The 14,180-nt window shown below is 47.8% G+C and overlaps 1 protein-coding gene across 2 annotated transcripts in view; it reads right to left on the bottom strand.

The window, feature by feature from the left end:
• Window positions 1-1,331: 1,331 nt before the first annotated feature.
• LOC109395252 (group 10 secretory phospholipase A2-like) overlaps window positions 1,332-14,180 on the bottom strand; it is a 24,811-nt gene continuing 11,962 nt past the window's right edge. The window contains exons 2-4 of one of the 2 annotated variants that reach the window (XM_019666117.1): window positions 11,280-11,430; window positions 9,518-9,627; window positions 1,332-1,529 (exon numbers count right to left, since the gene is read on the bottom strand). In XM_019666117.1, the coding sequence (XP_019521662.1) occupies window positions 1,387-1,529; window positions 9,518-9,627; window positions 11,280-11,430 (404 nt within the window). In that variant the 3' untranslated portion in view covers window positions 1,332-1,386. Of the gene's footprint in view, window positions 2,114-9,517; window positions 9,628-11,279; window positions 11,431-14,180 lie in introns of both variants that reach the window. The other variant, XM_019666116.1, reaches the window with a different exon arrangement.

Below are 14,180 nucleotides of genomic sequence, written 5' to 3'. Positions count from 1 at the left end.
AGGCATCTTAAGTGAAAGGAGGAAGAATGTTTCTCTTCCTCCTGTGTTTGCTCATCAGGCCCCAGGGCGACCTAACTACCTGCTCAACACTCGTGACCTGCCAGACACACTGACAGCACTGCAGGTTTGGAGACACTGCAGGATTTGCACATCCCTGGTCTCTTGCCTTGTGGGTTTACTATTTTCCTTTCCAGATGAAGAGATGGAGCCTGGGTGACAATGGCGGAGCTGGGCCCAGGCTGGGCCACAGGTTGTCAAGATTCCCAGTCCAGTGCCCCACACCTACTCCCCACATCCGGCTTCCAAGATGAGTGATTCCCACATCTGCTCTGGGGAGGAGGGCAAAGGAGACTTGGCCTAGAGCAAACGGCTGCGCTGGACTCTCACTCCTTACTGCCAGCCGGAGTGACGGACACTTCAGAGTGAGAGCCACAGGCTGCCTCTCCTCCCTCAGACCTTCTCAATCATAGCAGGCTTAGGGACATCAAAAGGGTGTCTGTTTAAAATATTCAGACTCTTTGATGCAAGAATTTCATTTCTGCAAATCTGGGTTAAGAAATAACGAAAAGGTGGGCGATGAGGGTGGCAAAGATTTATTCATAAGCATCCTCATCCCATGATACCTGGTCAAAATGGGAAATATCACCAATATCCAAAAGTTGGCAATCTAAAATGATATCTATTTAAAATGGAGTTTCCAAAGATTTTTTAATGATATGAAGAAAAGTTTATAAAAATCATAAAATATAGTCTCAACTACATTTTTAAAAATTATAGAAAAGACTGATGACAGCACTAAGATGCTAAAAGTGGTTATTCTGGATTGTAGGAATTGGAGTGATTTTTTTTTCTCCTTTATATTTCTCTTTCTTTTTTTTAAGCAGTGCATACATAATACTTTTGTAATCAGGAAATAAATTCTAACCATTAAAAGTGGAGTAGGATGGGGAAGAATACTCTTTCTAGCTAACAAATACTATACTTGAACTTCACAAGGGTGGCCGTCTTGTTTATTCCTCAACCCAGAACCTAGATCAAGGCCAGGTGCTTAGCAGGTCGTTGTTCACATCTGACTACCCTCCATCGGGAGCAGCTTAGAAGACAAAATTCAGCCTTTTCGTAAAGGTTGAACCTCAAAAATTGTACCAAACCCAATACAGGCATAAACACAGTTGTGGTTTTATAAAATAGGCATGGGATTTTGACCTTAAACTGCAAACCAAACAGGCTCCAACCCCAATTTCCAGGACGGGAGAGAAAGCAAACACAGGTTTGTAGCTTTAACGCTTGGCCTCAGTTCCCCCCTGCAAAGAACTGAATGTGGCTGATGATTAGTGAAAAGGAGTTTTATTTCCTTGTGCAGAAGAAAACTTCAAGTCAAGCTAGTTAGTCACAGTTGAGCAAGTCCTGCCCACATAAGAAACGGGGGTAGAAGAGGTACTTTAAATTATACTCCGTTTGGGCTAAGCAGTAAGCAATCTCCTGGTCACACCTGCACAAGAGTTCTTGACATTTGTCCTCTGCTGGTCCTGGAAGAAATGGGGAAACTGTGGTTAGAGCGCAGACTTGCAGAGACTTGAGGGTAAACAGGAGGGAACCCAGTAATGCTGTTGACAAAAAGGACCATGAACTGCACGTGACGCTTGACAGGTGACCACGTGATGCTTGACAGGTGACCCACATGCTCTCCATCTTCACGGGCCCTCCAGGAGGGAGGTGATGGGATCCCCATTGTGCAAAAAAGGAAATCGAAGTTGCCAAGGAAGTGTTTTCGGATGAAGAGTCCACAGCCTAATTGACCTTTCGGCTTTGCTTTTGCATCAATATTACACCACCATGTTGGAGGATCCGTTTAGATAAGCAGTAGGTGCCTGGGAACCATCCAGGCCGTTTTTTCTTGCAAATGCCTGCTCGCCTATTTCCTAGCCGTGTGATCTTGCCTAAATGAGCCAAGCCCTCATTTAAAAATGGGACATTATCCACTTTGCAGGGTTACTGGGACGCCTATGGAAGGTGCCCACAGGGAGAGACCTGGCACTGTCCATGCACTCAGTCAGGGTTGGCTCCACCTGCATGTCGCCACCTTCTTTCTCCAAGTCTCTTTCAGATGCGCCTTCAGGAAAAACAGCTGGTTGTAGGTAACGCTCGTGTATACCATCTTTCCCCTCCATCCTGGGCCTGCCTTATACAGAGATGCAAAGTTTACCACCCAAACATAAGTCTCCCTCTACCTTGGGAATTCCACTACTAGAGGTGCATTACTTTGGGTTGGAAAGATTTTGTTGTCTTCAAGTTGTATCTTATTAATCTAGAGGGTATAATGCCTTAGACAGCTGTGGATATGTCACCTAACCTGCCACCCACTGCCCTTTCGGTGTGGGCTTTAAATTATTCACATAAATGGCGGGGGGGATGAAAACACTTACTATTCAATCTTTCCAAATTCATTTCAGAGGCACAGTGAGTGAAGCATGAGTTTTAGAGTTAGCCAGCCCAGCCATGGGTGTAGTAGCTATGTGCCTTTAGACACATCACTTCATCCTTCTCGGGCTGTTTCCTCAGGTGCAACATGGGGACACTAATAGTACCTACTTCTAAGGGCTGTTGGAAGAATGGAAAGAGACGAAGCTGGTAAAATGCAGGGCACACAGGAGGCACTCAGTGAGCTGGAGCTGACCTCCTCAAGCTGCCAGCTAATCTTTAGAGGTCCCTCTCCACATACTCAAGTTCCTTGGAGATCCTAGCACGAGGAAGCACGAAGAGTCAGAAAATTCATCAGCTTCTCTCCTGGGGCAACGCCCAGAGAGCATGGCAGCACCAGGAAGGGAACACAGTGATGGGTGGAAGTGTCGCGCAGGAGGCAGGGGCCCAGCACCCTCTGGCAGCCATCTTTCCAGGCCCCGTCATGAGCTGAGTTGATTAAACGTGTTCATCCGCATGACTGCACACAGGGTTGTCCAATCCACTCAGTCAGGCCTGTGGCAGCTTCAAGGTTATTCATTTAAATCCCCTCATTTTTAAATGATAAACCAACTATTAAATAAATAAATTATATTAAATTACATTAAAGAAATTCTATCACTGCCATAAATGGAAACCAAAATTTTATACCATAAATATAAGAAACTGATACCAAAAAAAAAAAGCAAAAAAACAATATAGCCAGTGAGGATAAAGTTCTAGTATCAAAGTCTAGTTAGATGCTGTTGCCCACCTGAAGGCTGTCAGTCTAAGAGAAGTTTAGCCTCTGTAACAGATCATCCCACAACTGACACTTCCTCCTTGCCTAACTGGAAAAATTAACAGAGGACTGGAAGGGAAATTCTCACTTAAATCCATTCATTAACCTTCCCACACTCTGGAACAAACTATTGTGAGGAAGGGCAAAACACACCACACATAATTCATTAAATGGATATCAAAAAAAGTAGGGACGATAGGAACTTGTGTTTATTGTGCAGTTATGTGGAGCCAGGCCCTGGCACAGTCCTCTCTGGGCAGTCAGTGCCACTGGCACCCCAACCTTACAGAACAGAAATCCAGGAATGGATGAGGAGACGAGGGCCCCAGCCCAGCCCTGCCCAACGCCTGGCCTCATGGCTTGTCCACAGGAAGGGAATGAAATGTCAGCTCAGGGCATGTGCCCGCCCTTACAATTCATGTTTATACCACAGGATTTGTAATAGAGTTTTAATAATGTGGGAAACAGCTTATACTTAAGAGAAAAAAATAAGGAGTACAAAACATACTGCTATGTTAAAAACCATATATGCACTAGAAAAAGACAGGAAAAACACCAGGTTTACCAAGCAGTTGTCTGAGTAGCGTCTATGGGACTTCTATTTCCCAAAACACTTTTACATTTTGTAATTTCAAATTTTTCTGCTTTGAGCCGTATGATGCTTTCATCATGGAAAAAACAATCTCAACAAAATTTAAAGAGTGGCTATTTCAAGATTTAACTTGCGATATTTGTTACATTGAAAATATCTATACCACTCAGTGGCAGTGCCAAAAGGAGGTGGCTTGTGGGGGCTTTAGTGGCCTTCCTCCTCCCTACCTTTTACCAGGTCTCTTTTTACCCCCTCCCGACCCTCTACAAATAAACACAATTTACATTTTTTCAAAATGCCCTTGCCTACGACAAGTTCTCTAGGCCTCCTTTCAGGCTGCCCCCCAGTCCTGCTTACATATAAATTCTAGAAGTGCCTCAAATACACCATTTGGTCCAACATTTCTAGGACTCAAGTGTTACAAAAACCCTCACACAAGTGTATAAATATTTATGAACAGCCACCGTCTCTGCAATCATGTACAACGGTCGACGGGAAAATGGTCAAAATAAAATACATTCATGCCATAGACCAGACATTCTCAGCCACGGGCGGCAGTTCTGTTCCCCAAGGGGACATTTGGCAATGTCTGGAGACATTTTTAGTTGTCATACGTCAGGGTATGAGGGGGGTGGCACTACTAGCATCTGGCTGGCAGAAGCAAAAGATGCTGCTAAACATCTACAGTACACAGGACAGTCCCCCACAACAGAGTTATCCAGCCCAAAATGTCAACAGTGCCAAGACGGAGAAACTCTGCCTTAGGTTGTTATCCAGCTTTAAAAGAATACAGTCAACCCAAGGTGTTCAAGACACAATGGTCAGTGACAAAAATTAGAAAACATATGTAGTGTGATAGGCTTATTGATTCTATACCTATACATTGACATATATACTGGGGGTGCCAAAAAAGTGACATTGACAAGTGGACACTGGTCAGTGTTGCTCAAGCAGTAGTTCACCATCATCAGAAGTGTCTGCATGCTGATGGGAACCACTTTGAGCACCTCTTGTAATTGCAGAAGTCAAACGTGACTTGTATTCATCTATTGTCATCGGTATATATTCAGTATTATGATTTTAATAGTTTTTTCCTTTCTTAAAATGTGTATACTTTTTTTGGCACCGTGTGTGTGTGTGTGTGTGTGTGTGTACATACATACACATACATGCGCACATGTATGTATATATATATATATATATGCATGTGTGTACTTACAAATCTGGAGGAAGAGATGCCAAACGTAACAGAAGCTGGTTAACTCTAATGGGTGGAGCTGTCTAAGGACAGGGTGACTGGGACGCATAGCCCAGCCAGCTCCTCTTCCCTCACCCATCCATCCATCAGCAAGTCAGGCAGCTGCGCCTTCCAGCCAGTATGTCCTTCCACCACCTCTGCTGCCACTGCCTGCCCAAGCCACCGCTCATCAAGACCACTGCAAAAGCCTCAAAACCAGGGCTTGGCTTCCCCTCTTATTCCCTCCAGGGTATGGTCCATGCAGTAGCCAGAATGGTTCAGTTAAAATGCAAATCACATCCTGTCCCTCCTCTGCTCAAACCGCCTCGGCTCCCCATCTCTCTGGGAGGAAAGCCTCCAAAGACCTCGGGGATCTGGCGCCCACCTCTGACATCATCGCCTACCTCTCGCACCCGAGGTGAGTCTTCTCCAGCCTCACCGTGCTCCTTGTGCTCCTCTAACCACCCAGCTATGCATTCCCACCATCTCGTCACGTGGCTCCGCTCATTCCCAGGTCTCTGCTTCAATGGCATCTTCTCAGCGAGACCTTCTCTGGCCCCTGGCCATTCTATATAAAAGAATATCCCTCACCCTGCATGCCTGCTTTCTTCAATAGAGGAAAAAAATCCCAAAACAGAATTGACCATTTAAACCAGGTGAAAGGGTACAAGTCAGTGGCATTTAGTACATTCACAATGTTGTGCGACCATCACCTCTATCCAGTTCCAAACCTTTCTATCACCCCATACACATTAAGAAGTCGCTCCCCATTACCTCCTTCCTGAGGCCCTGGCAACCACAAATCTGCCTTCTGTCGGTACGGATATTCTGGTTTTTTCATATAATTGGAATTACACAATACGTGACCTTTTGTGTCTGGCTTCTTTCACTTAGCATCATGTGTTCAAGATGCATCCAAGTTGTAGCAGGTATAGTACTTCACCTGCTTTATTTTCCGACTCAGCACTTATAAAAGCACTAGGCAAAGACACGCTCGCCCACTCTCCTCCTTTCAGACCACAGAGCCTGGCTTCTCTGTCTTGTCTAGCATGGAGCCTGGCACAGAGTAGATTCTCAATCAAATTTGTTGGAAGAATATAGGAAAGCCATACATTGTTTCCAATTCTCACACAAACGCAGCATCTAAGCTTTATTATTCCCATTTTACAGATGAGGAAAGTGAGGCTCAGAGCTGTTCACTAACTTGTCCAAGGCCACAGAGCTAGGAAGGGGTGGACCAGAACTCCAGCCCAGGGTCTCCTGACCCAATGCCTCTGCTTCCCTTGTGTTCCCATCCTCCTCCCTCAGTAAGAAAGGTTCTTTCAAAAGCAAGAGTTGGTCTCACTGCTCCATAGCCTCAGGAACCCAAGAGTATCATGTTATTCAAGAATAATAAAAATTTTAAAAGAAAAATAGCTCCCAAGGGTTAAGTTTAAAATAAAGGCCTGCCAGTAAATATTATTATAGGCTTAAAATTTTTTTTAATATATTTAAGTCAGGCCCATAAATGGAAAATGGGCCACACCTGTAATTAAGTAAACAACTATGTTCAGAATATCTCCAAACAGAATAAGAGAATATTTTTAGCCAAAAATGCATAATAGATATTTTGGTTCTCTTAGTCTGGTTCAGGGAGGGCAGTTCTGTAAACAGGCACAGACTCTACCAGCAGAAACACCAATAAATATTTTACAAACACCATTTTTACATGGTTAGGGGCAAGTGGAACATGCAGGTTGAGGGGAGAAGGGAAAGGCCTTCAACAGATTTCCAATTCAAGGCCCATTTCACTTCCTCTCCACCCCCACTGGAAGAGGGCAATTTGGGGACAGGGAATGTGCCCAGTAGTAGGGACATCACCACCACGCTAGGCAAGTCATTTCTTTCCCTGGGTCTAAATGAGATGGCTGGACAAGATGATGTCTGGGGTACTTTCAGTCCTAAACACTGATATTTCCATATTAATTTGGCTTTGCTCTATGCCAGCTCCTAAGTCATACTAAGGAGATATGGCTGAGAATCTGTACATATCTAAGAATACCTTTCTAGGAACGCCTATGATTGCCTCCTCCCCTCCAGAACAGACCAAGTTGCTGGGGTGTCAATGGAAAGTCACACCAGAACCTCAGTTCTCTCTAGCGGGAGGTCGTGGGGTCAGAGAGAGTTTCAGATCAGGATGAGAGAGGGAGGAGAGGGGGTGGGAGACAGTAATAACCCATCCAATCTACTTATCATGTTATAAGCCTCTTTATCTTTGCAACACCCATCTTCAAGGTAAAGAAACTGAAGACCAGAGAGGTCATCCATCTAGGGCAGGGGTTGGCAAGCTGCGGCTCGCGAGCCACATGCAGCTCTTTGGGTACATTCCATCTCAAAAGTGTGCCGATCCCTGGAGGAGCCAATCCTGTCCTTCACAACAATTTAAAAATTATTCAAGAGCCATAAATATATTTTTACATAATCACCATTATGTGAATATCCTTTGAAATTTTTTACAAATGAAACTATGATAAGTTTTATTTTCATTTTCAGTTTTACTTCAGAGCCACATGTACGAACCCAGAGCCGCAGGTGGCTCGTGAGCCACAGTTTGCTGACCCCTGGAGGCTCTTCCGTCTCAAAAGTTTGCTGACCCCTGATGTAGGGCCAAGTGATCTTCAACAAGGGTACCAAGACTATTAGTGGGGAAAGGAGAGTCCCTTCAACAAATGGTACTGGATATCCACATGCAAAAGCCTGAAGTTGAACGCCTACCACACACCACATACAAAAATTAACTCAAAGTGGATCAATGACCTAAATATAAGAATTCAAATGATAAAAACTATTAGAAGGAAACAGGGGTAAATCTTCATGATCTTGGATCTAGCACTGGATTCTTAAGCTAGGACACCAAAGATATGATCAACAAAAGACAAAATAGATAAACTGGGCTTTATCAAAATGAAAACTTTTGTGCATCAAAAACATTATCAAGGGCCGGCCGAGTGGTGCGATGGTTAAGAACTGGCTTGGAACGCCAGAGGGCCCCGGTTCGGATCCCACATATGAGGACCAGTGACACTGCCCTCCACAGCTGAGATGCTGAACAACAGCTCAACCTGGAGCTGGGCTGCCGTGAGTCGCCGGCGATGGCGTAGGCTGCAGCCCCTGTGGCAGTGGGTTGCCATGGGCTACTGTATGTGGCCAGCAGCCAGCGTAAGCGGCCAGCAGCCGCTGTGAGCGGCTGTCCAGAAGCCGGCGACTGATCTGCCTCGCCCGGGAAGAGCGCAATGATGGTGCCAACTTGGGCCAGTGAAGCAACGTCCTCCACAACTAGACTGAAGAACAAAACGACAGCAACTTGTCTGTTCCCCTCCCCCCAACTCCCCAGCACTGTTCCCATCCCCCCAATTCCCCAATAAAAATCTTAAAAAAAAAAAAACATTATCAAGAAAATGAAGATAACCTACAGAATGGGAGAAAATATTTGTAAATTACGTCTGTGATAAGGGTGCAATATCCAGAATATATAAAGAACTCTTACAACTCGACAACAAAAAGACGAACAACCCAGTTAAAAATGAACAAAAGACTTGACTAGATTTTTCTCCAAAGATATAAAAATGGCCAACAAGCACATGAAAAGATGCTCAATGTCATTATAGAAAATGAGATATTCTAATCACTCTCCCTAATGGATACCAAGCACCAGAAGGCAGCCTGTCCATCTATCATCCATATACCTTTTTATTTTGTTTTGATGCATGTCAGAGAAATCTGATCAGTGGACTTTACCCTTAAACACATCAGGCTGTGTATTCCTTTTCTTTGTAACTTTCAATCCACAAGTAATTCATGAAGACATTTTCTTTGTAAAAAATGGGAACGTGACAGAGAACATGAAATCACCATCTACCATCACTCTCCCCAACCTGATCCGGTCCCTAGAGACGACCAGCCATCCTCAATCTGGAGTGTATTACTACGTACCTTTTTCTGAACTTTGCTATGTCTACATGTAGCCATGGAAAATAGCAGCACTATTGACAAGTTTCTTCTTCCTTCTTCCTTTTTTTTTTTTTTTTAACACAAATGGTGCTTTATTGAATGTGCTTTTTCACTCCACATCCTTCCATGTCAGCATATGGTTCTTTCTACCTTATCCTTTCTCCAGGCTGCAATCTTCCACAGTGAAGATACATCATGGGTTTATGTATCCAGGCCCTGTCTGGTGGACATTTAAGTTGTTTTTTTCTAGTGTCGTTTCTATCTTTTTCAGTTCTTGCCCAGACAACAAAGACATGGGTTTCTTTATTTTTTTTGTAAGTGCTCAATATTAAAGATCACTTATATTAGATAAATCCAAAGGGTGGTCTATGCAGAGTTAGAAGAAATGGTAAGTTATTACAGCCAGGATGCCCAGAGACTCTGGGGGAGGCTGGTGTAGGTGTTGCTGGCGACTCACCACATACGATGCTCTGATTGACACACTTCCAGGAGTAGGGCTCCACCTTGGTCTTGCAGCCAGCCTCCTCATGGGCATGTTGGTAGCAGCAGTCGTGATGATGACAGCACCTATGGGTGGCAGACAGGCAGACCAGCAGGTTGGGGAAGGCAGGGCTGCTCTCCAGGCCATCTCCCCATGCCAGGGCTATGGGTGAGTGAGGACCCAAAGGGGGACAGCATCTTCTGGTCCAAACTTTGTCTGACAATCCCTATCTGGGAAATAATTCTGCTGACTCGTGTGTCCTACACTGCCTCCATGCCCTGGCCATGCTCGAGCCTGGGCCCTGCCTGGCCCCTGCCTGCTTCACTCTCAGAGTACCTGAGCTCCAGCAACACCCACCTCCTCTCTGTTGCCAGAGTGAGCCTGCCTCTTGCCTTTGCCCATGTCCAGCCCTGTGCCTGGGACCACTTCATATCCACCCTTCCTCCTTTAGTTCTCAGTCCAAGTACCAGCCCCCACTCCCAGGATGTCATCAGGACCCCTGCCTCCCCAGGCTATAAGGGTCTCCTTGTTATACCCTCTCATAAAACCGGTTCCTTCGCATCAGGGCAGGTTTAAAATGAGACACCCATTAGCGAGATTAACTAACATCTGTCCTCCTCACTGACCAGAGGTCTGTGAGGACGGGACCATTTTGTCCTGTTCCCCTGTGTCACCACCATCCAGCCCAGGGCCTGCCACATAATAGGCCCTCAATTATACCTGCCTATCATTCATTCATTCACTGGTATTCTCCATCCAGCCATCAGCCTCACTCTGTGTTGAGCCCACAGCTGGATCTGGTAGGGAGAGGTCAGCCAGATTCCACTCTGCCCTCACCAAGTTCCCAGTCTGGTGGGGGAGGCAGACAAGCCACCTCATGCCACATGCATGGTGAGAGGCGCTGGGATGTGGGGTAAGGACAGGGGATTCTGGAAGCCAGAGGGGGTGCTGCACCCAGCCAGGATTCAAGGAAGGCTTCCTAGAGGGGTGATGCCTGAGCTGCATCTGGAAAGATATACAGGAGCCAGACGACCAGAGCGTGGGAGGCCATGGCTGGCAACAGGAACCTTGAAGGCACAAAGCCGAGTAACGACCTGGTAGTGACAATCACATCCTCCAAGCTAGGGAGCAGACAATCAAATATTGCTCCCTGCCACCTAGTAGCTGTGTAGAAATAGGTGACTGGCTATGCCTCTCTGAGCCTCAGGGCCCTCATCTGTAAAACGGGAATAGCCATCGTACCTGTCTCCAAGGAAGGCCGTGAAGGGTAAACGAGAGGAAGACAGGGGAGGATCTAAGTCCACAGCCTTGCACACAACAGCCACTTCTCACAGGGTAGCAGCGCGCAGTGATTATTGGCCTCACTGCAGCCAGACTGCCTGGGTTCAAATTCTAGCCCCATCCCCTACTCTCTATGTGGCCCCAGTCAAGTTACTTCATTTTTCTGTGCCTCAGTTGCCTCATCTTTGAAATGCAATTGTAGTAAAGACTCAAAGGGGTTCTCAGAGAAGCTCCTGGTGCATTATATTCTGATGAACTTCATGTTATTTTTTTCAGCCAAAATAATGATTCCATGGCCAGGTTCCGGGTATGGGGGGACTGCTGGCACCATCTGGCCTCACCGGCCATGTTACCAGAAGCCCTCTGACTACAAGGTAATACCATGTGCTATTTCCTCCTAGGCCTTAACTTCCCCAGGGATGGGAGACCTTCTAGCCTGGCCCGAGCATGCACTTACCAGTCAATGGCATCCAGAGGGTGGCCATGGCCACCCAGGCCACAATAGCAGCCATAGCTCACATAAGCCAGCGGGCTGCGGGGGCCGACACAGTCTATGGTCTCTGCCAGTTCTATGAGCCCACGCCGGTGCACATGTGACTTCAAGGAGGCTGGGGGGAAACAAAGGTTAGAGGCTGAAGGTCAGGTCTGCCCTGTCCCCAGGGAAGGTCACCGGCCTGAGAAGAGCCTGGATGACTGCCTAGGTTTAAATCCTGCTCCTCCTACTTCCTAGCTATGTGCCCTTGGACAACTTACTTAAGCTCTGTGGGCCTTGGTTTCCTTGTCTGTAAAACAGGGGGGTAAAAGGAACTCACTCCATAGAATAAAAGGAGATCATGCACGTAAAGCACCTGGCATACAACAAGCTCTAACTATTAAGACCAGTTCCCTGCCCTTGTGAGTATCAGACGCAGTCAGATTGCAAGTTGTGCATCAAATGTCTATCCAGCTGCCTGTGATGAGCTCTAGACATCAGAGATGAGCTAAACAGGGTCCTTGCCACCTAGGAGAGCCTCTCTATGGGGGTTTCCCTGTCCCTGTTCTGCCCCACCCCGACTAGCCCTCCCCTCAAGACTCTGGCTCAGGGCCTCTTACATCTCCTCCTACTGTCACCGCCCAGGCACAGCTTCCTCCCTCACAGGGAGGCCCTGTGGCCCATGGCTCTGACGCATCACTGTAGGTACAGCTGGAACCCTTGCATTTCACAAGTGAGAAAGAGGAGGCCTAGGCCAAGAAGGATGACCACCCCCCCCCAGTCACATGGCCAACAAAAACCTGCCTGACTGGGGGACTCCAACCCAGGCTTCTGACTCCCAATCCAGTGTTCATTCCTTCTCGCCTCTTAGCAGCAAGGGAAGGAGGCCTGCCAGAGGCATCGAGAGGGCCACTGCCTGGAGCCAGGAGCCTCCACACCCACTGTGACCTGGGCATCAGAGAATCCCTGAGCGATTCCTCCTCCTGGTGAGGGCAATGAGTCTACTCTCTGGCATTTGGTAAAAAACAACAGAGTAACAGCAGGAGATGCAATCACTTGAACGTCACCCTGCACCAGGCACTGTGCTCCCCAATTTACAGGCGTCACCTGTTGTCAATGGTTTATGCATTACATTTGGTCATCACGTCTCTTTCGTGTCTTTTCATCTATAACAAGTTTTTATCATACTGACTTTCTTGAAGAGTCCAGGTCAAAATTAAATCCAATTTTGTTTTTTCTCAGTGGAAAAAGTAGCAGATTCATGTGGGGGAACAGAGGTGAGTTAAATAGAAACAAAACGTAAAAACCCAAGTTTCCAGTTCCAAACTTCTGCTTCTTTTCTGGGTGACCTGTCCTCACTCTCCCAGGACTTGCCGAGTGCTGCTCCCAGCTGTCCACACCTCCTCCTGAAACCCACCACCCTGCAGATAAGACTCAGGGCCTCGCTCAACCCAGAGGCCCCGCAGGAGCCGGCCCCTCCCTCCTCTCCAGGGTCCTGGCTCAGTGCCCCCTGCATGGACCCCACTCATCATTTCCTGTTCCTCCAGTTAAACCCCTCACATATATCCTGTGCTGCAGAGGTCCTCACCCAATCCTCACTCACTCACCTGCCACCTCCAGCTTTACCCCCAGCTGACCACAGCAGCCCTTGTCACATCGTGCTGCTGTCGTGCTGTCGGCTTATGGGAGTGACCTTCTAGTCTGGGGGTTCTCTGAGAGCAGACCTCTGCTGTAGGCAGCTCCAGATCCCTTGGCACACAGTGGGCTTCCAGAAAAGGTCCCACCAAGTCCCAGTCTAAGCATACCTGACAGTCTTAACCCTATACCCCACAGCTGTCCCCAGAGGTCCCTCACCATGACCAAACCACGCTCTGGCATCTCATGGTCCTGGGCACTGCCCTATGGAGAACCCAAGCATGGGGCAGACGCCCAGCACAGGGTTTGGAACCAAGGAAAACACTCCCTCCGGGCCAGCTTAGGTGGGGCAGGTCACTCTTGGGTCTGTTTGCTCTGTCTGCCCACGGCAGCCTCTGCTGGGAGTGCCAAGGCTGTCCAAGCTTCCTATCTTCCTGTGGGCCTGAGGATGTGTGTGTGTGTGTGTCTCTCTCCTTGGGGTATCTCTGCCTGTGTCTGTGTATGAGCCTGTCCATGACCCAAGTGAGGCTGGGGGTGTGTATGTACATGGTGTGGAGTCTGTGTATTTCCCTGCGTGTGTGTCTGTGCACCCCAGAAACGGGCAGTCACTGAGGAGTGAGGGGACCTCTCCAAGGGGGAAGACCAGCAGTGGGTGAGAAGGCAACCTATGTTCTTCCCCGACCCCAGGTAGGACTGCGCCCCTCCTTCCCCTGCTCCTCCCAACATCTGATGTCCCCCCCCCCGCCATTGTCCTACCTCAGACCCCAGGGGCAGGTGGAGTGACCAGTCAGTTCACAGGCCCCCAGGCCCAGTGGGTGGGGAAAACTGGTCACTGGAGAGGGTTACAGAAAGTGGAGGGGTGTTTGGGGTAGTTTGGAGCCCCTGGGGGAAGCGACTGAGTGGGAGCTTTGGGGGAGGAGTGGGAATAGGGCTCCTGGAAACCTGGTAAAGAATGAATATTTGGTGAGCGAGAGAAAGGAGGGCTGGGAGCTGTAGGGCTCCTGGGACCTGGGGAGGGCTGGTGAGCTGCAGTCCTTGCAGAGAGGTGGGGAGCAGAGCTCCTGGGTCCCTAGGGAGAGCTGGAGGAGTCCCAGAAACTCCCGGGACCTCCGAGGGGCACATTCCTCACTCACCTACGCTGGGCAAGAGTCCGAATCCCAGTAGCAGCAGCAGCGGCAGCATTACTGGAGGGCACATGGGCAGTGGACCCATCCGATGGTGGCAGGTGTAGGACGAATGGCGGGCCAGTGT

This window comes from Hipposideros armiger, unplaced genomic scaffold (assembly GCF_001890085.2).
Source record: "Hipposideros armiger isolate ML-2016 unplaced genomic scaffold, ASM189008v1 scaffold_460, whole genome shotgun sequence".
Lineage (NCBI taxonomy): Eukaryota > Metazoa > Chordata > Mammalia > Chiroptera > Hipposideridae > Hipposideros > Hipposideros armiger.
The sequence above is the reverse complement of the archived record's forward strand: the minus strand, read 5'-3'. Positions and strand labels throughout refer to the sequence as shown.